This window comes from Carcharhinus amblyrhynchos, chromosome 16 (assembly GCF_965287045.1).
Source record: "Carcharhinus amblyrhynchos chromosome 16, sCarAmb.v2.hapA, whole genome shotgun sequence".
Classification (NCBI taxonomy): Eukaryota; Metazoa; Chordata; class Chondrichthyes; order Carcharhiniformes; family Carcharhinidae; genus Carcharhinus; species Carcharhinus amblyrhynchos.
In genome coordinates, this window is record NC_137339.1 from 69,198,789 (window position 1) to 69,223,863 (window position 25,075).

The window sequence follows — 25,075 nt, forward strand, 5'->3', positions numbered from 1 at the left end:
GGTTCACACTGTGTTAAAGTGTGATCGGCTGACCTGGGAGAAGATGTCGAAGGTCAGGTAGCAAATTCTTGAGGAAGTTGCAACAGGGCTGCAGATGCCTTGAAGCTGTGCATTCCTGGCAATGAAACATCTTGGCGAGAAAGTTAGGTGTGTCAGTAAACCTGCAATTAAAAACAGGGCAGAAAGCTGCATAACCTGATGGAGAAAGAACAGAGGGATCTGGTGATGGGGAGGGGAGGGAGATGGAGAGGGAGGAAACTGGGGTGGAGCAGGAGCATTGGCGTGGCGTAAATGGGCCGAATTGCCTGGTTCTGTGCTGGAAGAACTCTGTATTAAATGAATACCAAAAAATGCTTGAAAATAACAAAACTCTCTGTTTCAGATTTTCCCAGAGACTTTGACATTTCTTACATGGTAAACAATGAGAAGGTTACTGGTTTAATTAACATTAAAGAAAAAGACCACCTGAATATTACCTGTTCCAGTAGAAGCAGCAATCCAGCAGTCACAAGATACAGCTGGTTGAAGGATGGGGGCAGATATACCAACAGAGGTGCACAGACCCTCCTGTTCAGCAGCATCACAAAACAAGACAGCGGTGAATATTACTGCCAGGCATGGAATGATATTGGATCTGGGAAATCGGATCCCATCTCCATTAATGTCCAATGTGAGTACCAGGCTCCTCCAAAAAATCGACCATCCTTTACTGAGCCATCCAGAGATTCGCTGGGCTCCCATTGAGTCAATGATTCAAGAGATCATGGTGTTATCTTTTCTCTGTATCTCTCTCTCTCTCTTTCTCTCCTTCTGTCTTCTCTCTCTGTCTGTATCTCTCTATCTCTCTCCATCTCTCTCTCTGTCTCTTGCTCTCCTTCTGTCTCTCTCTCTCTCTCTCTCTGTCTCTTTCTCTCCTTCTGAGTTCTCTCTCTATTTGTATCTCTCTATCTCTCTCCCTCCCTCTCTCTCTCTGTCTCTTGCTCTCTCTCTCTCTGCCTCTCCCTCTCTGTCTGTCTCTTTGTCACTATCTCCCTATCTCTCTTTCTCTCTCTGTGTGTGTCTCTCCCTCCCTCTCTCTCTCTCTGTCTCTTGCTCTCTCTCTCTCTCTGCCTCTCCCTCTACCTCTCTGTCTGTCTCTTTGTCACTATCTCCCTATCTCTCTTTCTCTCTCTGTGTGTGTCTCTCTCTCCCTCTCTCTCTCTGTTGAGTGCTGCACTGTCAGAGAGTCAGTACTGATGGAGTGCTGCACTGTCAGAGGGTCAGTGCTGATGGAGTGCTGCACTGTCAGAGGGTCAGTGCTGAGGGAGTGCCACACTGTTGAATGCATTGCCACTGCAGATTGTTGAGGGATCAAACTGTTTTCTATTTTCTTTGAAGTTTGCAATCGATCCTAGGGTCACTATTTTGAAGAAGAGCGTGGTGGTCAGAGTCCCCCCACTGGCGACCAATATCTATCCCTCAGCGAACATCACCATCATGTCTCACTGAAGATTTCTTTTCACAGACCCTCCCACCAATGTGAGAATCGATTCATCAGTTTCTGTTCGAGATGGACAACCCGTGACATTAACTTGTAATTCCGATGCCAATCCAACAGCAAATTCCTTCACCTGGAGCAAGGAATGTGACAGTGTTTCATCAGCTGTGTGTGGAGATTCCCCATATTGTAGATTCACTGCCTCAGTGGAACATGCTCACTGTATCTATTATTGTACAGCAAGGAGTACCATTGGTGAACAGAAGTCTGGTCCCATACATTTAAATATTGTGTGTAAGTATCCAGAATGTGTATCACTAACCCTGAATATTCACTAAACCCCTTCATACACCTTCAATTTCAAATTCACACAGTCCAGTTCAAATTCCTTCGTAACCTCCCACATGCTCCTTATCTCCTTAACCTCCCCCAGCCCCTACACCCCTCCCTATCTCTGTAACCTCCTCCAGCCCCTACACCCCTCCCTATCTCTTTAACCTCCTCCAGCCCCTACACCCCTCCCTATCTCTGTAACCTCCTCAAGCCTCTACGCCCCCTCCCTATCTCTGTAACCTCCTCCAGCTCCTACACCCCTCCCTATCTCTGTAACCTCCTCCAGCCCCTACACCCCTCCCTATCTCTGTAACCTCCTCCAGCCCCTACACCCCTCCCTATGTCTATAAACTCCTCCAGCCCCTCCACCCCTCCCTATCTCTGTAACCCCCTCCAGTCCCTCCAACCCTCCCTATCTCTGTAAATTCCTTCGCCCCCAACAACCCTCCGAGACCTCTGCGCTCCTGCAATTCCGGCCTCTTGAGCTTCCCCCGATTCCCATCACTCCGCCATTGGTGCCCCTGCCTTCAGCTGCCTGGGGGGCCCTAATCTCTGGAATTCCCTCCCTGAACCTCTCCATCTCTGTCTTGATCTCTTTATCAGGGTCTAATGTGTCTGATGATGTTCCTCTGTCGGTCAATTGGAAGCATTCCTCATTAATGGAGCTCCCAAAGGCAGATTTATTGTTCTCTTTCCACCATTTTACTGTTTCAATTTCAGATTTATAATTCGTTTAAATATTAATCTCCAATTTTTTTCTTGACGAGAATATTTAAGAAATGCAGAATTATTTAAAAAGTTTAATTCTCCACAGACAAGCCGAGAAGTGTGAAGATTATTTCCGAAACCACAGTGAAGGACGGAACACGGATTACTTTAACGTGTCAAAGTGAGGCAAACCCTCCGGCAAATCGGTTTCAGTGGAGGAAGCGATGCAATGGGAATAATAAAGTTCTCTGGGGAACTTCCCAGTCAATCTGGACGACAATAACAAGCAATGATGAGCTTTGCGACTATTTCTGTCAGGCCCAGAACAATATTGGTTTCCAGGAATCTGAAGCCAAACGCATTATTATACAATGTAAGTCGTGAGTGTGTGAGATACCTCCTCCCCTATCTACACAGTGAGCACTGTGCACAGTTCCAGTCTCCGTATCCCTCGGTTAGACCCACACTCGGAGCACTGTGCACAGTTCCGGTCTCCGTATCCCTCGGTTAGACCCACACTCGGAGCACTGTGCACAGTTCCGGTCTCCGTATCCCTCGGTTAGACCCACACTCGGAGCACTGTGCACAGTTCCGGTCTCCATATCCCTCGGTTAGACCCACACTCGGAGCACTGTGCACAGTTCTGGTCTCCATATCCCTCGGTTAGACCCACACTCGGAGCACTGTGCGCAGTTCCGGTCTCCATATCCCTCGGTTAGACCCACACTCGGAGCACTGTGCGCAGTCCCGGTCTCCATATCCCTCGGTTAGACCCACACTCGGAGCACTGTGCGCAGTCCCGGTCTCCATATCCCTCGGTTGGACCCACACTCGGAGCACTGTGCACAGTTCCGGTCTCCATATCCCTCGGTTAGACCCACACTCGGAGCACTGTGCACAGTTCCGGTCTCCATATCCCTCAGTTAGACCCACACTCGGGGCACTGTGCACAGTTCCAGTCTCCATATCCCTCAGTTAGACCCACACTGGGAGCACTGTGCGCAGTTCCAGTCTCCATATCCCTCGGTTAGACCCACACTCGGAGCACTGTGCACAGTTCCAGTCTCCATATCCCTCGGTTAGACCCACACTCGGAACACTGTGCACAGTTCCAGTCTCCATATCCCTCGGTTAGACCCACACTCGGAGCACTGTGCACAGTTCCAGTCTCCGTATCCCTCAGTTAGACCCACACTCGGAGCACTGTGCACAGTTCCAGTCTCCACATAAGAACATAAGAAATAGGAGCAGGAGTCAGCCATCTAGCCCTTCGAGCCTGCCCCGCCATTCAATAAGATCATGGCTGATCTGAAGTGGATCAGTTCCACTTTCCTGCTTTCTCCCCATAACCCTTAATCCCCTTGCCTACCAAAAACCTATCTACCCGCGTCTTAAATATATTTAGCGAGGTAGCCTCCACCACTTCAACGGGCAGAGAATCCCAGAGATTCACCACCCTTTGAGTGAAGAAGTTCCTCCTCAACTCCGTTCTAAACTGCCCCTCCCTTATCTTGAGGCTGTGCCCTCTCGTCCTGCTGTCCTTTCTGAGCGGGAAGAACCTCTCCACCTCTACCCTATCCATCCCTTTCATCATCTTATATGCCTCAATGAGATCCCCCCTCAACCTTCTAAACTCTAACAAGTACAAGCCCAGTCTATTCAGCCTCTCCTCATAGCTCAGCCCCCTCAACTCCGATATCAGCCTAGTGAACCTCCTCTGCACTCCCTCCAAGGCCAAAATATCCTTGCGTAAGTACGGTGACCAAAACTGCACACAGTACTCCAGCTGTGTGTACTCCACACGGTATCCCTCGGTTAGACCCACACTCGGGGCACTGTGCACAGTTCCGGTCTCCATATCCCTCAGTTAGACCCACTCTCGGGGCACTGTGCACAGTTCCAGTCTCCATATCCCTCAGTTAGACTCACACTCGGAGCACTATGCACAGTTCCGGTCTCCATATCTCTCAGTAAGACCACACTGGGAGCACTGTGCACAGTTCCGGTCTCCATATCCCTCAGTTAGACCCACTCTCGGGGCACTGTGCACAGTTCCAGTCTCCATATCCCTCAGTTAGACCCACACTCGGAGGACTGTGCACAGTTCCAGTCTCCATATCCCTCAGTTAGACTCACACTCGGAGCACTATGCACAGTTCCGGTCTCCATATCTCTCAGTAAGACCACACTGGGAGCACTGTGCACAGTTCCGGTCTCCATATCCCTCGGTGAGACCCACATTTGGAGCACTGTGTGCAGTTCTAGTCTCCATATTCCTCGGTTAGCCCACACTCGAAGCACTCTGCACAGTTCCGGTCACTATATCCTTTGGTGAGACCCACTCTTGGAGCACTGTGCACAGTTCCAGTCTCCATATCCCTTGGTTAGACCACACTGGGAGATCTGTGCACAGTTCCAGTCTCCATATCCCTTGGTTAGACCACACCGGGAGATCTGTGCACAGTTCAAGTCTCCATATCCCTCGGATAGACCCACACTCGGAGCACTGTGCACAGTTTCAGTCTCCGTATCCCTCGGTTAGACCCACACTCGGAGCACTGTGCACAGTTCCAGTCTCCGTATCCCTCGGTTAGACCCACACTCGGAGCACTGTGCACAGTTCCAGTCTCCATATCCCTCGGTTAGACCCACACTCGGAGCACTGTGCACAGTTCCAGTCTCCATATCCCTCGGTTAGACCCACACTCGGAGCACTGTGCACAGTTCAGTTCCAGTCTCCATATAAGAACATAAGAACATAAGAAATAGGAGCAGAAGTAGGCCATCTGGCCCTTCGAGCCTGCCCCGCCATTCAATAAGATCATGGCTGATCTGTCGTGGCTCAGTTCCACTTTCCCGCCCTCTCCCCATAACCCTTAATCCCTTCTCTTATCAAAAACCCATCAACCCGCTTCTTAAAAATATTTAGCGAGGCAGCCTCCACCACTTCAACGGGCAGAGAATTCCAGAGATTCACCACCCTTTGAGTGAAGAAGTTCCTCCTCAACTCCGTTCTGAACCGCCCCCCCTTTATCTTGAGGCTGTGCCCCCTAGTCCTACTGTCTTTTTTGAGCGGGAAGAGTCTTTCCACCTCTATCCTATCCATCCCATTCATCATCTTATACGTCTCAATGAGATCTCCCCTCATTCTTCTAAACTCTAACGAGTACAAGCCTAGTTTATTCAGCCTCTCCTCATAGCTCAACCCCCTCAACTCCGGTATCAGCCTAGTAAACCTCCTCTGCACTCCCTCCAAGGCCAAAATATCCTTGCGCAGGTGCGGCGCCCAAAACTGCACACAGTACTCCAGCTGCGGCCTCACCAATGCCCTATACAGCTGCAGCAAGACCTCCCTACTTTTATATTCAATCCCCCTCGCTATGAAGGCCAGCATCCCATTATCCCTCGGTTAGACCCACACTCGGAGCACTGTGCACAGTTCCCGTCTCCATATCCCTTGGTTAGACCATACTGGGAGCACTGTGCACAGTTCCGGTCTCCATATCCCTTGGTTAGACCCACACTCGGAGTAGAGTGCACAGTTCAGATCCAGTCTCCATATCTCTCAGTTATACCCACACTTGGAGAACTGTGCATTGTTCAGTCTCCGTCTCCCTCAGTTGGACCCCACTCGGAACACTGTCTACAGTTCTGGTCTCTATATCCCTTGGTTAGATCACATTCAGAGCACTGTGCACATTTCCAGTTTCTATATCCCTCGGTTAGACCTGATCAAGGGCTTTAAAATTCTGAAATGGTTTTGATGGGGTCAACGTAGAGAAGATATTTGTCTTGTGTGGGGGAAAGACCAGAACAAGAGGGCCATCGATATTTGATGGTCACTAATAAATCCAATGGGGAATTCAGGAGCAACTTCCTTACGCAGAGAGTTGGGAGAATGTGGGGTTCACTCCCACGGGGAGTGGGGAGAATGTGGGACTCGCTCCCACGGGGAGTGGGGGAGAATGTGGGACTCGCTCCCACGGGGAGGGGGGAGAATGTGGGACTTGCTCCCACGGGGAGTGGGGAGAATGTGGGACTCACTCCCACGGGGAGTGGGGAGAATGTGGGATATACCAGTTGTGTTTGGCACACAGGCAGTGAAGGGGTGAGTGTTGGGAGGAGTCAGGATGATGAGGAGAGTTGCCCAGCTTGTTTCTGTGCCGTGTGTCTGTCTGAGTCAAGTTATAATTTGTCCACAGACAGTCCGAAGGAAGTGACGGTGACGTGCAGTAAACCATTGGGGCAGATAAAAGAAGGTGACACGGTCCAGTTGGAATGTCCTTCCAGGAGCAATCCGCAAGGTGACTACACCTGGTATAAGGACAGCATGGAGAATCGAATTGAGAAAAGCACCAAGAAATCGCTCTCCATCAGCCCTGTCAGTGTGAATGATGCCGGGAAATATTTCTGTCGGGTGGAAAATTTCTTGGGGAGCAGCGTCTCTCCACCCCTGACCGTCAATGTCCTGTGTGAGTATTTTACTTCTCTGCTTCCCAACCCCCTTTCACCGCCACTCCAGCATCCAGGAATCTCCAGAACTATAACTCCACTCCCTACCCTGCTGCTCCCCACTGAACCTTAATTTACCTGTTCCAACGTTCACTCTCCCCATTCCTGTCACAGAGAGGCTAATATCACCCCTCCCTCTCTCTGTAACCCCCTCCAGCCCTACACCCCTCCCTCTCTCTGTAATCTCCTCCAGCCCTACACCCCTCCCTATCTCTGTAACCTCCACCAGCCCCGACTACCCTCCCTATCTGTATTACCTCCTTCAGTCCTCTACAATTCTCCCTCTTTCTGAGACCTCCTACAACCCTCCCTATCTCTGTAACTTCCTCCAGCCCCCTACATGCCCTCCCTGTGTCCATAAACTCCTCCAGTCCCTACTACCTTCCCTATCTCTGTAAGCTCCTCCAGCCCCTACTCTTACCTCCTTCAGTCCCCTACAACTCTCCCTCTCTCTGAGACCTCCTTCAACTCTCCCTATCTCTGTAACCTCCTCCAGTCCCCTATACCCCTCCCTATCTCTGTAACCTCCTCCAGCTCCTACACCTCTCCTTATCTCTGTAACCTCCTCCAGCCCCTACACCCCTCCCTATCTCTGTAACCTCCTCCAGTCCCTACACCCCTCCCTATCTCTGTAACCTCCTGCAGCCCCTACACCCCCTCCCTATCTCTGTAACCTCCTCCAGCCCCTACACTTCTCCCTATCTCTGTAACCTCCTCCAGCCCCTACACCCCTCCCTATCTCTGTAACCTCCTCCAGCCCCTACACCCCCTCCCTACCTCTGTAACCTCCTCCAGCCCCTACACCCCCTCCCTATCTCTGTAACCTCCTCCAGCCTCTACAACCCATCCCTATCTCTGTAACCTCCTCCAGTGCCTACACCCCCTCCCTATCTCTGTAACCTCCTCCAGCCTCTACAACCCCTCCCTATCTCTGTAACCTCCTCCAGCCTCTACAACCCCTCCCTATCTCTGTAACCTCCTCCAGTGCCTACACCCCTCCCTATCTCTGTAACCTCCTCCAGCCTCTATAACCCTCTGAGATCTCTGTGCTCCTCCAATTCTGGCCTCTTGAGCATTCCCCGATTCCCATCGTTCCGTCATTAGCCGCCGTGATTTTAGTTGTCTGAAGCGTCCCAAGTTCCGAAATTCCTTCCCTAAACCTCTCCACTTGTCTCTCTCTCTCTCTCTCTCTGTTCTCCCTCTCTGTTCTCTCTCTCCCTCTCTCTCTCTGTTCTCCTTCTCTGTTCTCTCTCTCTCTCTCTCCCTGTCTTTTTGTCCCTGTATCTCTCCCCCTGTCTCTCTCTATCTCTCTCTCTCTCTCTGTTCTCCCTCTCTGTTCTCTCTCTCTCTCTCTCCCTGTCTTTTTGCCCCTGTATCTCTCTCCCTGTCTCTCTCTATCTCTCTCTATCTCTTTCTCTCTCTCTGTCTCTCTCTCCCTGTCTCTCTCTCTCTGCCCCTCTCTCTCCCTGTCTCTCTCTCTCTCTGTCTGCCCCTCTCTCTGTCTCTCTCTCTCTATCTCTCTTTCTCTGTCTCTCTGCCCCTCTCTCTCTCTCTCTCTGCCCCTCTCTCTGTCTCTCTCTCTCTATCTCTCTTTCTCTGTCTCTCTGCCCCTCTCTCTCTCTCTCTCTGCCCCTCTCTCTGTCTCTCTCTCTCTATCTCTCTTTCTCTGTCTCTCTCTCTCTCTGCCCCTCTCTCTCTCTCTCTGCCCCTCTCTCTGTCTCTCTCTCTCTATCTCTCTTTCTCTGTCTCTCTCTGTCTCTGCCCCTCTCTCTCTCTCTCTCTGTGCCTCTCTCTCTCTCTCCATCTCTCTTTCTCTGTCTCTCTCTCTCTGTCTCTCTGATGTTAAGATGTTCGCACATCACCTTTCTTTGACTGGGGTTTTGCTCTCCAGATCCTGATGACCTGGTGTCAAGCTCTTCCTGGTTTGTTGTTGTTCTTGGGGATGTGGAGGTGCTATCAAAATTCAGGCTGTCTTTGAGTGTGTTTGTCTCCTCACCCAGATTCTCCGAGGAACACCAAGGTGTCGATTTTGCCGCAGAATGATGTGATTTGGAAAGGTGACAACATCACCTTGATGTGTCGGAGCGATAGTAACCCCCCAGTTGATAGATACAAGTGGATATTGGAGCGGGGAGGGAGGAGGATTACTCTGCCTGTGTACAGGAAAGACCTGCCCTTGCACGGAGTCACCAGTAATGACAAGGGTCAGTACTTCTGTGTGGCCAGCAACCGACTCGGAACACATCAGTCCAAAGGATACAAACTGGATGTTCACAGTAAGTTTACTCACTCTCCACCCAGGTTTTAATCTACCTGACACTCTTACCCATGATGTGGAGTTGCCAGCGTTGGACTGGGGTAAACAGAGTAAGAAGTCTCACAACACCAGATTAAAGTCCAACAGGCTTATTTGTAGCAAATGCCACTAGCTTTCGGAGTGCTTGCTGCTCCTTCTTGGCGAAGTAAACCTGTTGGACTTTAACCTGGTGTTGTGAGACTTCGTACCCTTACCCAATCAGGGAACTCTCTGCAGGATCTGTGGAGCTTCCAAATAACCCTGTGACAGCACGCATCAGAGACTTTGTGCTGAGTAACTCACCTCCTGACTCCCCAGAGCCTGTCCACCATCTACAAGGACACAAGTCAGGAGTGTGATGGAATACTCCCCACTTGCCTGGATGGGTGCGGCTCCGACAACACTCGAAAAGCTCGACACCATCCAGGGCAAAAGTCACTCCCCATCCCGACTTGGAAATATATCGGCCGTTCCTTCACTGTCGCTGGGGTCAAAATCCTGGCACTCCCTCCCTAACAGCACTGTGGGTGTACCTACACCACACGGGGACTGCAGCAGGTTCAAGATGGTGGCTCACCCACCCCCTTCTCAAGGGGCAATTAGGATGGGAGGGTAAATGCTGGAGGTGGTGTTCCCAGGCATCTGCTGCCCTTGTCCTTCTCGATGTGGTGGGTTTGGAAGGTGCTGCCTAAGGAGCCTTGGTGAGTTGCTGCAGTGCATCTTGTAGATGGTACACACGGCTGTCACTGTGCACCGAGGGTGGAGGGAGTGAGTGTTTGTGGTTAGCGTGTCGATCGAGCGGGGCTGCTTTGTCCTGGATGGGGTCAAAGATAACTATGGAGACTGGTGGCACCAACACCTCAAGAATAAATTGAATGAAAGTTTAAAATTATCAGCGAGCATCCCCATTTCTAACAGAGGGGGGGTCATTGATGAAGCAGCTGGAGATTGTTGGGCCTAGGACCCTACCCTGCAGAGATGTCCTGGAGCTGAGATGACTGACCCTCCACAACCATTTTCATAGAACATAGAACCCTACAGTACAGAAAGAGGCCCTTCGGCCCATCGAGTCTGCACCGAACACAATCCCACCCAGGCCCTACCCCCATATCCCTACATATTATACCCACTAATCCCTCTAACCTACACATCCTTGGACACTAAGGGGCAATTTCTTAGCATGGTCAATCAGCCTAACCCGCACATCATCAGACTGTGGGAGGAAACCGGAGCACCCGGAGGAAACCCACGCAGACATGAGGAGAATGTGCAAAGTCCACACAGACAGTGACCCGAGCTGGGAATCGAACCCAGGACCCTGGAGCTGTGAAGCAGCAGTGCTAACCACTGTGCTACCGTGCCGCCCACATGGCTCCGACCAGCGGCGAGTTTACCCCTGGTATCCATTGATTCCAGTTTCAGTGCGGCTCCAGTCGTTCGACTGTGGCTTTGATGTGAAGGGCTGTCACTCTCACCTCACCTCTGGAATTCTTTTCCCCATGTTTGAAGCAAGGCTGTAATGAGGTCAGGGAACATGGGTTACAGGGTGTTAATTGATGCCACTGTAATATTGTAATTCATTTTCTCCACAACAGAAAATAACATCAGACTGGTAATCATCATTGTCGTCATACTCCTCGTCATCTTATTCATGGTGATTTCTGCAGTTATGTTTTACAGAAGGTAAGCATAGCCTCAGTCAAGTTCCTCAAATATTAAGGACGGAATGGTCAAAACAGGTGTCAAAGATTGTATGAACCATACTCAGAGCACTGTGCACAGTCCCAGTCTCCATATCCCTCAGTTAGACCCACACTCGGAGCACCGTGCACAGTTCCAGTCTCCATACCCCTCGGTTAGACCCACACTCGGAGCACTGTGCACAGTTCCAGTCTCCATATCCCTTAGTTAGACCCACACTCGGAGCACCGTGCACAGTTCCAGTCTCCATACCCCTCGGTTAGACCCACACTCGGAGCACTGTGCACAGTTCCAGTCTCCATATCCCTTAGTTAGACCCACACTCGGAGCACTGTGCACAGTTCCAGTCTCCATATCCCTTAGTTAGACCCACACTCGGAGCACTGTGCACAGTTCCGGTCTCCATATCCCTCAGTTAGACCCATACTCGGAGCACTGTGCACAGTTCCAGTCTCCATATCCCCCGGTTAAACCCACACTGGGAGCACTGTGCACAGTTCCAGTCTCCGTATCCCTCAGTTAGACCCACACTCGGAGCACTGTGCACAGTTCCAGTCTCCATACCCCTCGGTTAGACCCACACTCGGAGCACTGTGCACAGTTCCAGTCTCCGTATCCCTTAGTTAGATCACGAGGAGTGGGGGAGAATGTTGCACAGACTCCCATGGGGATTGGGGGAAATTGTGGGACTCGCTCCTAAGGGGAGTGGGGAGAATGTAGGTCTCGCTCTCACAGAGAGTGGGGAGAACGTGGGAATCGCTCTCACGGGGAGCGGGGAGAATGTGGGACTCACTCCCAATGTGGGTGGGGAGAATGTGGGACTCACTCCCACGGGAAGTGGAGAAAATGTGGGACTCGTTCCCATAGGGAGTGGGGAGAATGTGGGATTCGGTACCATGGGGAGTGGAGAGAATGTGTGACTTCCTCCTAGGGGGAGTGAAAGGATACGATGATGGGGGGAGATGGGTAAGTGTTGGGAGTGGGTCAAAGTTGGTTTGGAGCAGGAATACCATCCAGGATTATAGTGGGATCTGATTGTGAGTCTCAGCAATACCAGGGATGTGCTAACCCCTTCCCTACCCATCCCCAAACTGACATCTATTAAATCTGAAACTTTCTATCAGCCTAATGTTTGAATTCTCAGTTTGATTCCATTCATTGGTGGGATGTGAGCATCGCTGGTCAGACCTGGCATTTATTCCCCATCCTTGGGGCGGTACAGTGGCAAGTGGGTTAGCACTGCTACCTCATAGCACCAGGGACCCGGGTTCGATTCTTGGCTTGGGTCACTGTCTGTGTGGAGTCTGCATGTTCTCCTTGTGTTTGCATGGGTTTCCTCCGGGTGCTCCGGTTTCCTCCCACACCCCAAAGATGTGCGGGTTAGATGCTAAATTGACTCTTAGTGTACCCGAACAGGCACCAGAGTGTGGCGACTAGGAAATTTTCACACTAACTTCATTGCAATGTTAATGTAAGCCTGCTTGTGACACTAATAAACCAGCTTAAAAAAGTTTTATTTTTTAAAATATTGTCCCCTTGAGAAGGGGGTGGGTGAGCTGCCACCTTGAACCCACTGAAGTTCCCGTGTGGTGTAGGTACACCCACAGTGCTGTTAGGGAGGGAGTCCCAGAATTCTGACCCCAGCGACAGTGAAGGAACGGCCGATATATTTCCAAGTTGGGACGGTGAGTGACTCGGAGGGGAACCTCCAGGTGGGGGGTGTCCCCAGGTATCTGCTGCTCTTGTCCTTCTAGGTGTGCTCTCAGGTTTCTGGTCACTGACTGAGTGATGACTCTAGTGCTGATTTCAATGAAGATATCTGAGTCTTGTGGAGCTGAAATTTCTCCGCCAAAATATATCCTCACCTTTGTTTTATTGCTTGGGGTGCAGGAGGAAGAAAAATGAGGATTCCATCAGCCAGCAGCGCTTTGAAGCCACTAACACAGTCTACAGTGTGGTCATGAAACGTAATAGGGTAAGTAACACAAACTCTAACAGGGGGAGGCCATTCAGCCCATCCAGCCTGCTTTCCCGTTCAGTAAGGTTCTTGTTGATCTGATTGTGTTAGGCTCCACATTCTCCATCTTCCTTCGATTGCCTCTCCTGACAAGAATCTTTTAAAAAGTATTCCCTCAAACCCCCGCATCCACATCCCCTTCCTTCACACAAGAGATAGAGGCAGGAGGAGGCCATTTGGCCCTTCAAACATTCCCCACCCACTCAGTACCATTTTGGCTGATCTCTGCTGACCTCAGCTCCTTTCCTGTGCCCCGGAACCCTCTACTCCTTGACCGATCAAATATTTATCCACCTCTACTTTGAATGCTTCTAATGATTCAGCCTCCAGCACCCGCTGGGACGGAGAATTCCAGAGATTCACCGCCCTCTGCCAGGAGAAATTTCTACACATCTCAGTTTCAAATGACCGGCTTTTATCTTGTAACGATGCGCCCTTGTTTGAGATTTTCCCACTAGTGAAAACATCTCAGCATCTACCCTGTCAACCCCCCTCAGGACCTTATATGTTTGAACAATGTCACCCCTCACTCTGCTAAACTCTGAGGAATACAGAGCCAGACTATTTAACCTCCCTTGGTAAGGCAACTCTCTCATCCCAGGAATTAGCCTGTGAACCTCTTATGGACTGCCTCTAAAGTCACTCAATCTGTTTTTAGGCAAGTTTTAGACCAAAACTGTGCGCAGTATTCCAGGTGAGGTCTCACCAAAACCCTGTACAGTTGTAACAAATCCTCCCAATTTTTAATTGTTGTAAAGTGGAGGTTGATTTCCCTCCCCCTCCGTCCCCCCCAACCACGAGAGCTGACATCGAAACATCCAAAATAGAACACCTCGCCCTATGATCTGTGGAGTGTGTGAAGTGCTGTGACCAACTCTTCAGCAACCCCTAGTGGTTAAATACAAAATAAATCCCTGACACTCTCACTAAAATCAACACCAAACAATTTATTTATCTAACAGTAAACCAATTAACTAAACTATTAACAGACCCAATAAATCCCTTCCAACTATTAACTATTCCTAAATAAAACCAGATTCTAATGGAACACTAGTCCAATAAATGCCACTCCCGCTCATTAACAAAATAGAATTTAGTCACTCTCTAAATTAGAACCAGGTTTCATGTCTTCCGGAATACTCTGGATTTTCTCCCTTGATTCTTCTATCTGGAGCTTCTTTCTTCTTTGGTACCTTCACTATCCAGATGGTGCTTTCTCTAAGACATAGATGAAGCTGTGAGAGCAAGCGATTCTCTCTCTCTGAGAGTTCTTAGCTCTGGCAGGTGGCAGTTGCTCTACCTCTTTGCCCCTTCTTTTATATGTGTGATGACATATCAATATTCTCCACAATAGGATTGGTCCTAGGTCGTCAAAACCATCAGATTTCAATTTAATAGGTTCTTGGTATCTAAGTGCCTGATTCAAATTGATTGGTTAATTTCATAAGCCTTATGCCTTGGTAACACTGCTGCTTTGACTATCTATATAAATGTTTCAGCCTGGGCTTTCTGTGTACTTGCATTTTTAACTCTGTAAGCACAGAAAAAGCACTACCTTTTACGGAACCACGCAATGCTTTCCGCCACTTACCTTCTACCGCTCTTACAAACACCAAATTCTAATTTCCTACCTTCTAATCTACAATTACTTTTCCCAACTCCACAACACTAGTCCTGTGACAATACCACTGCGATATTTGTGAGACTGTCTTCTACCTCAACCCTGCCTCCTCTTAATGCCCCAAAGATAAAGCCAAGAATTTCCACCAGTCTGAAGTGTAGGTGAAGATGGGACATTCCCAGCACGCTGGGAGGGGGAATTCCAAAATATCGTACGTTTGAGTTCCTGCCCTGTGTTTCTCCAGGCCAAAGAGACGACGGTGTATGAGAATATGGTGATGGCAGAGAGCATGGAGAATCAGGTAGCGCCTCCCGTTGCTGAGAATGTGGAATACGCCTCCATTAACTTCACATATAAACCCTCAGGACAAGGGCAAAAGGAGGCAATTCGGTACGTACAAAATTACCCTTGAAAGGAGACTGCCTGAGGATGTATGAGTGCATAGTGACTCTGAGTAGGCGAGGGGTCTGGCGGATGGAGGACAATGTTGGTGAATGTGAGGTCATCCATTTTGATAGGAATGACAGCAAAATGGACTATTATTTAAATGGTAAAAAATTGCAGTCTGCTGCTGTGCAGAGGGACCTGGGTGTCCTTGTGCATGAATCACAACAATGTCGGTTTGCAGGGGAGGGCGATGGCCTATGGTATTATCACTAGAATATTAATCCAGAAACTCAACTAATGTTCTGGGGACCTGGGTTCGAGTCCCACCATGGCAGCTGGTGGGATTTGAATTCAATAAAAAAAATCTGGAATTAATAATGTAATGATGACTATTAAACTGTTATCAATTATCATAAAAACCCATCTGGTTCACTAATGTCCATCAGGGAAGGAAATCTGTCGTCCTTACCTGGTCTGGCTGAGTGAGTGGGCGAGGAACATAAGAACATAAGAAATAGGAGCAGGAGTAGGCCATCCAGCCCTTTGAGCCTGCCCCGCCATTCAATAAGATCATGGCTGATCTGTCGCTGCTCAGTTCCACTTTCCCGCCCTCTCCCCATAACCCTTAATCCCCTCTCCTATCAAAAACCCATCAACCCGCGTCTTAAAAATATTTAGCGAGGCAGCCTCCACCACTTCAACGGGCAGAGAATTCCAGAGATTCACCACCCTTTGAGTGAAGAAGTTCCTCCTCAACTCCGTTCTAAACCGCCCCCCCTTTATCTTGAGGCTGTGCCCCCTAGTCCTACTGTCTTTTTTGAGCGGGAAGAGTCTTTCCACCTCTATCCTATCCATCCCATTCATCATCTTATACGTCTCAATGAGATCTCCCCTCATTCTTCTAAACTCTAACGAGTACAAGCCCAGTTTATTCAGCCTCTCCTCATAGCTCAACCCCCTCAACTCCGGTATCAGCCTAGTAAACCTCCTCTGCACTCCCTCCAAGGCCAAAATATCTTTGCGCAGATGCGGCACCCAAAACTGCACACAGTACTCCAGCTGCGGCCTCACCAATGCCCTATACAGCTGCAGAAAGACCTCCCTACTTTTATATTCAAGACCTGGCAGATGGAGTACAATGTTAGCAAATGTGAGGTTATCCACTTTGGTAGAAATAATAGTAGGAGGGATTATTATTTAAAAGGCGAAAAGCTGCAGCATGCTACGGTGCAGAGGGACCTGGGTGTCTTTGTGCATGAATCATAAAAACCCAGTCTGCAGGTGCAGCAGGTGATCAAGAAGGCGAATGGGATGTTGGCCTTTATAGCGAGGGGGATGGAATATAAAAGCAGGGAGGTCTTGCTGCAACTGAACAGGGCACTGGTGAGGCCACAGCTGGAGTACTGTGTGCAGTTTTGGTCGCCACACTTGCGGAAGGATATATTGGCCTTGAAGAAAGTGCAGAGGAGGTTCACTAGGCAGATACCGGAGATGAGGGGGTTAGCCTATGAAGAGAGATTGAATAGACTGGGTCTGTACTCATTGGAGTTTAGAAGGATGAGGGGGGATCTTATAGAGATGTATAAGATAATAAAGGGGATGGATAGGGTAGAGGTAGAGAGATTCTTCCCGCTTAAAAAAGATAGCAGGACTGGAGGGCACAGCCTCAAGATAAGGGGGGGCACAGTTTAGAACGGAGTTGAGGAGGAACTTCTTCACTCAAAGGGTGGTGAATCTCTGGAATTCTCTGCCCATTGAAGTGGTGGAGGCTGCCTCGCTAAACATATTTAAGTCATGGGTAGATAGGTTTCTGATAGACAAGGGAATTAAGGGTTATGGGGAGAAAGCGGGAAAGTGGAACTGATCCACTTCAGATCAGCCATGATCTTATTGAATTGATCTCATTGGCAGGCTGGAAGGGCTAGATGGCCTACTCCTGCTCCTATTTCTTATGTTCTTATGTACATGTGACTCCAGAACCACAGCAATATGGTTGACTCTCAACTGCCATCTGAACAAGGGCAACTAGGGTTGTGTAATAAATGCTGGCCAGTGATGCCTATGACCCATAAATGAATAAAAATAAAGGTGCAGCAGGAATTGTCCTTCATTGCTAGAGGGATGGAGTTTAAAAACAGCAAGATTATGTTGCAGCTGTATAAGGTGCTGGTGAGGCCACACCTGGAGTACTGTGTACAGTTTTGGTTTCCTTACTTGAGAAAGGATATACTGGCACTGGAGGGGGTGCAGAGGAGATTCACTAGGTTGATTCCGGAGTTGAGAGGGTTGGCTTATGAGGACAGACTGAGTAGACTGGGGCTATACTCATTGGAATTCAGAAGAATGAGGGGAGATCTTATAGAAACATATAAGATTATGGAGGGAATGGATAAGCTAGAAGCAGGGAAGTTGTTTCCACTGGCGGGTGAAACTAGAACTGGGGGGCATGGCCTCAAAATAAGGGGGAGCAGATTTCGGACTGAGTTGAGGAGGAACTTCTTCACACAAAGGGTTGTGAATCTGTGGAATTCCCTGTCCAGTGAAGCAGTTGAGGCTCCCTCATTGAATGTTTTTGAACAGTAAAGGAATTAAGGGTTATGGTGAGCGAGTGGGTAAGTGGAGCTGAGTCCATGAAAAGATCAACCATGATCTTATTGAATGGCAGAGCAGGCTCGAGAGGCCAGATGGCCAACTCCTGCTACTAGTTCTTATGTTCTTATAGATCATTCAAGTTCAAATTTAAAATTTAATTTTTTTTTTAGTCACAAATAGACTTACATTAAGACTAGAATGAAGTTACTGTTAAAACCAATTTGGAGTACTGTGAACAGTTCTGTTTGCCCTGCTATAGGAAGAATGTAATTAAACTGGAAAGGGTGAAAAAAAGATTTACGGGATATTGCCGGGATTGGAAGATTTGAGGAGAGGCTGGAAAGGCCAGGATTTTTTTTCCCTGGAGTGTCGGAGGATGAGAGGTGTCTTTAACGAGGTTTATAAAATCATGAGGGGCAGAGATCAGGTGAAAAGCTGAGGTCCTTTCCCCAGGGTGGGGGAGTCCAAAAGGGCAGAGGATTAAGGTAAAAGGGGAAGGTTTAACAGAGATGCGAGAGGCATGTTTTTGACACAGAGGGTGCTAAGTGTCTGGAATGTGCTGCCAGAGAGGGGGTAGAAGCAGATACAATAGTGATGCTTAAGAGGCAACTTGAGAGATACATGAATAGGCAGCAAATAGAGGGGTACAGACCACAAAGAGGCAAAAGGTCTTTAGTTTTTAGCCTGTGTCAGCACAGGCTTAGTGGGCTGAAGGTCCTGTTCCTATGCTGTACTGCTCGTTGATCTCTGACAGCTGAGAGAGCAGTTAGTAGAGTGGATGGTATTCCGCGGTTTATTAATAGTGACACAGAGTAAAAGAACAAGGAGGTTATGTTAACATCATATCAAACACTGGTTCACCCTCAGCTAAAGCGTTGTATCCAGTTCTAGGCACCACAACAGAGGAAGGGTGTGAAAGTGTGGGACTCAGAGACAGAGAGACAGACAGAGACACAGAGACACAGGGAGAGGCAGACGGACAGGTAGACAGCAGGGAGACAGACACAGAGAGGGGCAGACAGACAGAGAGACAGACAGATGCAGAGAGAGGCCAACAGACAGACAGATTGAGAAACAGACAGACTGAGAGACAGACAGACTGAGTGACAGAGAGGCGAAGAGACAGAGAGATTGGAAATGACTGATGGGAATGTTTCCTGGGATGAGGAGTTTCAGTCCCGTGGATGGATGGGAGAAGTTGGGAATATTGCCCAGGGGGAGGGAGAAGGCGGAGAGGGAGATTCGATCGAGGTGTTCAAAATCACGAGGGGGCCCGAGACAGAGTGGGGAGGGAGGACCTGTCCCCATTGGCGGGAGGGATTGGGAAGCAGGGGGACACAGACGGAAGGTGATTGGAGACAGAAGCGAGGGGGACTCGAGGAGAAACTTTTCCACCCAGTGAGTGGTTAGGATCGGAGATTCAAATGAGGGATTCCAAAAGGGAACTGGATCATAATCTGATCAGGAAGAATGTTCCGGGTCATGGGGAGAAAGTCAGTGGCAGCAACATGGAGTGGGGGGGCGGGAGAGGTGGGGCACACACATCCTCCTCAACATAAACAGCTTCGTCCTCTCAGGATTCCCCAGGCAGGATTCTCAGACACTGAGCGTTCATTCATCGGAATGTGTCTTGCTGTCCAGGCCCAGTATTTACCCCCCCCATCCCTAATTACCCCTTGAGAAGGGGGTGGGTGAGCTGCTACCTTGAACCCGCTGCAGTCTCTGTGTGGTGTAGGTACACCCACAGTGCTGTTAGGGAGGGAGTACCAGCGACAGTGAAGGAACGGCCGATATATTTCCAAGTTGGGACGGTGAGAGACTCGGAGGGGAACCTCCAGGTGGGGGGTGTTCCCAGGTATCTGCTGCCCTTGTCCTTCTAGATGGTAGAGGTGGTGGGTTTGGAAGGTGCTGCCTAAGGAGCCTTGGTGAGTTGCTGCAGTGCATCTTGTAGATGGTACACACGGCTGTCACTGTGTGTCGGGGGTGGAGGGAGTGAGTGTTTGTGGTTAGCGTGTCGATCGAGCAGGGCTGCTTTGTCCTGGATGGTGTTGAGCTTCTCGAGTGTTGTTGGAGCCGCACCCATCCAGGCAAGTGGAAGGTGCAGTGCATTTTGTTGATGGCGCACGGTTACCATTGGTGGTGGACGAAATCTATTTCATTCATTGTTTGTGGGCATCGCTGGGCATTTATTGCCCATCCCTAATTGCCCCTTGAACTGAGTGTCTCACTTGGCCATTTCAGAGGGCAGTTGAGAGTGAACCACATTGCTGTGGCTCTGGAGTCACATGTAGGCCAGACCGGGGTAAGGACGGCAGATTTCCTTCCCTAAAGGGAACCAATTGGGTTTTTCCAACAATCCACAATGGTTTCATGGTCATCAGTAGATTTTTAATTACAGCTTTTCTTGCATTCAATGAAATTTCACCACCCTGGAACCAGGAACTGCATCGCAACCCCCATCCCCGACAGGATTAATGCTACATTAGTGGGGGTTTCTGGATTGTTAGCCCAGTGGCAACACCAGCACCCCTGTCTGAAGGAGCTACCGATTGGATGGCTGGAGTTGTCCTGGAACAAGGAATAGGAAGGCGTTGAACGGGTCGAGTGGTGCATGAACAGGGACGCATTCCGTCGACGCACTGAAGGAAGGTCACGGAGGCAGCGGGGTGCAGGTTTGGGGGACGGTGGAGAAACGGGAAGGGGGAATACATTTACTGACACCCCCCACCTCTATCAGCTCACTCATCCCTCTTCCAATCTCCACAGGAAGAAGAGAAAGAAAACTCCAAAAGTCAACTGTGATAACGATCCAAGTGTTGTGTACAGTCTGGTGCAGAAAGACCCATCAGCATCCAAGGTAAGATTCCAGGAATGGGGCTGGAGTCCTTGTTGGTTTGACTCCGAGTACAGTGCCCCCAGGGTGCGGGATGACTTCCTGAAGCCATATCGTTAACCCGTGCTCACCGTCAGCACTGAGTGGTAGTGAAGCGGTGTTCAGAGCACAATATCGCGTCGGGTCAGTGGGTAATTCCCACCCTGGCACCACACTGGAGGTTTAAGATTCCTTATCCAGCGTGACCTGCACAGAATTAGTGCTGAGGGAGTGCCGCACTGTCAAAGGATCAGTGCTGAGGGAGTGCCACACTGTCAGAGGGTCAGTGCTGAGGGAGTGCCGCACTGTCAGAGGATCAGTACTGAGGGAGTGCCGCACTGTCAGAGGGTCAGTGCTGAGGGAGTGCCGCACTGTCAGAGGGTCAGTGCTGAGGGAGTGCCGCACTGTCAGAGGGTCAGTGCTGAGGGAGTGCCGCACTGTCAGAGGGTCAGTGCTGAGGGAGTGCTGCACTGTCAGAGGGTCAGTACTGAGGGAGTGCCGCACTGTCAGAGGGTCAGTGCTGAGGGAGTGCCGCACTGTCAGAGGGTCAGTGCTGAGGGAGTGCCGCACTGTCAGAGGGTCAGTGCTGAGGGAGCGCCGCACTGTCAGAGGGTCAGTGCTGAGGGAGTGCCGCACTGTCAGAGGGTCAGTGCTGAGGGAGCGCCGCACTGTCAGAGGGTCAGTGCTGAGGGAGTGCCACACTGTCAGAGGGTCAGTGCTGAGGGAGTGCCGCACTGTCAGAGGGTCAGTGCTGAGGGAGCGCCGCACTGTCAGAGGGTCAGTGCTGAGGGAGTGCCGCACTGTCAGAGGGTCAGTGCTGAGGGAGTGAACCAATGGCTCCACCTGGTGGTGACCCAGTATATTGTTTCCTCTGACCCCTCCATTCATCCTTTGGGACAATGGAGGAAGTTTGGTTTCATTTGTAGGAAGTGGACGGCTGGTTTTATAAGGTCGGAATTGCTGCGGTCAGCAGGAGTACAGCGCAGGGAAGAGTGGGGAAGGGTTTGAATGTGTCTGGGGTAGCACTGGGGGAGAGTGGCTGCTCTCACATCCGATCCAGAGAAGGAACCATCATCAATTGGGTGGGATTTGTGGGTTACGATCTCCCGGAGGGAGCACTTCCCCTCGTTTGTAGAGGGTAGGATTGTCAGGGCCGTGTTGAATGTGACCATCTCCAGTCCAGCCAGTTTTAGGAGCAATATTAAATCCCTCGGCACCCTGATGGGAGCACAGAGAGGGGAATGTGTCAGACTGTAAACGGGACCAGCTCTGAAAGGTGGGCTTTGCGCTGGTGACCCTTCCCCCTCTCCCCCCCACTCCACCCCTGAAGTGCCATGAGATCGGGGTTCAGAACGACATTGGACCTCGAGTCTCACGGAGGAGATACTGGAGAAAAGGCTCAGTGAAGGGGATCGGTTTACAAACACGGGAATCAAGATCAGGAGGAGGCCACTCAGCCCCTCGAGCCTGCTGCCCCCATGGCTACTCTGATTGGAACCTCGACCCCACATCCATGCCGACCACCTGATAACCTTTCACCCCAAAAACCTTTCACCCCCAGAAACGTTTCACCCCAATAACCTTTCAACTCGATAACCTTTCACCCTGCGTTTCTGCCCACCTCCCGATTTACTGGGAATTCCCCAACTGTTAAACGGTGCCAGCTGGATATTAACTCTCCCAAAAGGATCAGTAAGATGTGTGACAATGGGGGAGCGCGAGAGACGGGGAGAGCGCGAGAGAGACGGGGAGAGCGCGAGAGAGACGGGGAGAGCGAAAGAGACGGGGAGAGCGAGAGAGAGACGGGGAGAGCGAGAGAGAGACGGGGGGAGCGAGAGAGACGGGGAGAGCGCGAGAGAGACGGGGAGAGCGCGAGAGAGACGGGGAGAGCGAAAGAGACGGGGAGAGCGAGAGAGAGACGGGGAGAGCGAGAGAGAGACGGGGGGAGCGAGAGAGACGGGGAGAGCGCGAGAGACGGGGAGAGCGAGAGAGACGGGGGGAGCGAGAGAGACGGGGAGAGGGCGAGAGAGACGGGGAGAGCGAGAGAGACGGGGAGAGGGCGAGAGAGACGGGGAGAGCGAGAGAGACGGGGAGAGCGCGAGAGACGGGGAGAGCGAGAGAGACGGGGGGAGCGAGAGAGACGGGGGGAGCGAGAGAGACGGGGGGAGCGCGAGAGACGGGGAGAGCGAGAGAGACGGGGAGAGCGAGAGAGAGACGGGGAGAGCGAGAGAGACGGGGAGAGCGAGAGAGACGGGGAGAGCGCGAGAGACGGGGGGAGCGAGAGAGAAGTGGGTGGGAGGGAGAGAGACGGGGAAGTGCAGGGAGAGAGATGAGACGTGGAGGGAGAGAAAACGAGAGACACGCAGAGAGAAAGGAAGACACACGGTGGCCAGAGTCAGGACAAATGGAATGGGGAGAGGCTCAAGAGGCTAGAATTGGAGGAGCACAGAGATCTCAGAGGGTTGTAGAAGCTAGAGGAGGTTACAGAGATAGGGAGGGATGGCGGGTCTGGAGGAGGTTACAGAGATAGGGAGGGGGTGTAGGGGCTGGAGGAGGTTACAGAGATAGGGAGGGATGGCGGGTCTGGAGGAGGTTACAGAGATAGGGAGGGATGGCGGGTCTGGAGGAGGTTACAGAGATAGGGAGGGATGGCGGGTCTGGAGGAGGTTACAGAGCTAGGGAGGGATGGCGGGTCTGGAGGAGGTTACAGAGCTAGGGAGGGATGGCGGGTCTGGAGGAGGTTACAGAGCTAGGGAGGGATGGCGGGTCTGGAGGAGGTTACAGAGCTAGGGAGGGATGGCGGGTCTGGAGGAGGTTACAGAGCTAGGGAGGGATGGCGGGTCTGGAGGAGGTTACAGAGCTAGGGAGGGATGGCGGGTCTGGAGGAGGTTACAGAGCTAGGGAGGGATGGCAGGTCTGGAGGAGGTTACAGAGCTAGGGAGGGATGGCAGGTCTGGAGGAGGTTACAGAGCTAGGGAGGGATGGCGGGTCTGGAGGAGGTTACAGAGATAGGGAGGGGGTGTAGGGGCTGGAGGAGGTTACAGAGATAGGGAGGGATGGCGGGTCTGGAGGAGGTTACAGAGATAGGGAGGGATGGCGGGTCTGGAGGAGGTTAGAGTGGGTATTGGAAGTTGTGTATTTTAGCAGGGAATGATGTCTCGGGTGGAGTTGGGTAACACAGGGACATACAGTAAATCTTGCCTAAGCTTCTGGCTGTGTGTAAACCTGCAGGATGGGTTTTGAAATGTTTCGCTGAAATTGCACGTGTTACAAAACATTTCAGAGCCACAGTGCCAATTTCAGGGAAGGAGCAGAATCATCAGAGGCAAACAAGTTCGAAAAAACTCAGAGTTTCGGCTGGGGGGTTAGTGAGCAGAGCTAGCGTGCGGACTCATTGGATCGGCCCTTTGAAAGGGCTGTCACAGGCTGGATTGGCCCAATGGCCTCTCCCTGGGTTATATGGATATGGCAGGATGGATACAGAACTGGCTTGGCCGTAGAAGACAGAGGGTAGCAACAGAGGGGTGCTTTTCTGAATGGAAGGCTGTGACTAGCGGCATTCCAAAGGGATTCGTTCTGGGATCTTTGTTGTTTGTAGTATATGTAAGTGATTTGGAGGAGAATGTAGCTGGTCAAAGAACAAAGAACAAAAACAGCCCGGGAAACAGGCCCTTCAGCCCAATGAGCCCGCGCCGCCATCTTAACACCACCCTCCGCCCATGACCCTTGTCTAATGTTTTATGGCCTGCTGAGTAAGTTAGTAGGCAAACGACACAAAAATTGGTGGAGTTCCAGATAATGAAGAGGATTGTCAGGGGATACAGCAAGATATAGACTGCTTGGAGACTAAGGCCTAGAAATGGTGGATGCAGTTTAATCTGGATAAGTGTGAGGTAATGCATTTTGGAAGGTCCAATGCATGTAGAAATTATACAGTGAATGGTAGAACCCTTAGGAGTATTGATAGGCAGAGGGATCTGGGTGTACAGGTACACAGGGCACTGAAAATGGCAATGCAGGTGGAGAAGGGAGTCAGAAGGCATACGGCATTCTTACCTTCATCGGCCGGGGCATTGAGTTTAAAAGTTGACAAGTCATGTTGCAGCTTTATAGAACCTTAGTTAGGCCTCATTTCGAATATTGTGTCCAATTCTGGTCGCCACACTACCAGAAGGATGTGGAGGCTTTGGAGAGGGTACAGAAAAGATTTACCAGGATGTTGTCTGGTCTGGAGGGTATTAGCTCTGAGGAGAAGTTGGAGAAACTCGGTTTGTTCTCACTGGAACGATGGAGGTTGAGGGGTGATGTGACAGAGGTTTACAAGATTATGAGGGGCAGAGTGGGTAGTCAGATGCTCTTTCCCAGGGTGGAAGAGTCAAGCACTAGGGGACTGAGGTTGAAGGTGCAGGGGAAAAGTTTCGAGGAGATGTGCGAGGTAAGTTTTCTCACACCGAGGGTGGTGGGTGCCTGGAATGTGCTGCCAGGGGAGGGGGTGGGAGTAGGTACGATAGCCGCATTTAAGGGGCAACTAGGGAAATACATGAATAGGATGGGAATGG

The 25,075-nt window shown here is 50.7% G+C and overlaps 1 protein-coding gene across 1 annotated transcript in view; it reads left to right on the top strand.

Moving 5' to 3' along the window:
* The window catches only part of LOC145354070 (B-cell receptor CD22-like), a 64,959-nt gene that overhangs the window by 35,165 nt on the left and 4,719 nt on the right, over nt 1–25,075 (top strand). The window contains exons 9-17 of the mRNA XM_080205204.1: nt 383–670; nt 1,505–1,771; nt 2,625–2,891; nt 6,721–6,990; nt 9,031–9,306; nt 10,922–11,009; nt 12,918–13,002; nt 14,910–15,055; nt 20,411–20,501. Of these exons, the coding sequence (XP_080061330.1) occupies nt 383–670; nt 1,505–1,771; nt 2,625–2,891; nt 6,721–6,990; nt 9,031–9,306; nt 10,922–11,009; nt 12,918–13,002; nt 14,910–15,055; nt 20,411–20,501 (1,778 nt within the window). The remainder of the gene's footprint in view (nt 1–382; nt 671–1,504; nt 1,772–2,624; nt 2,892–6,720; nt 6,991–9,030; nt 9,307–10,921; nt 11,010–12,917; nt 13,003–14,909; nt 15,056–20,410; nt 20,502–25,075) is intronic.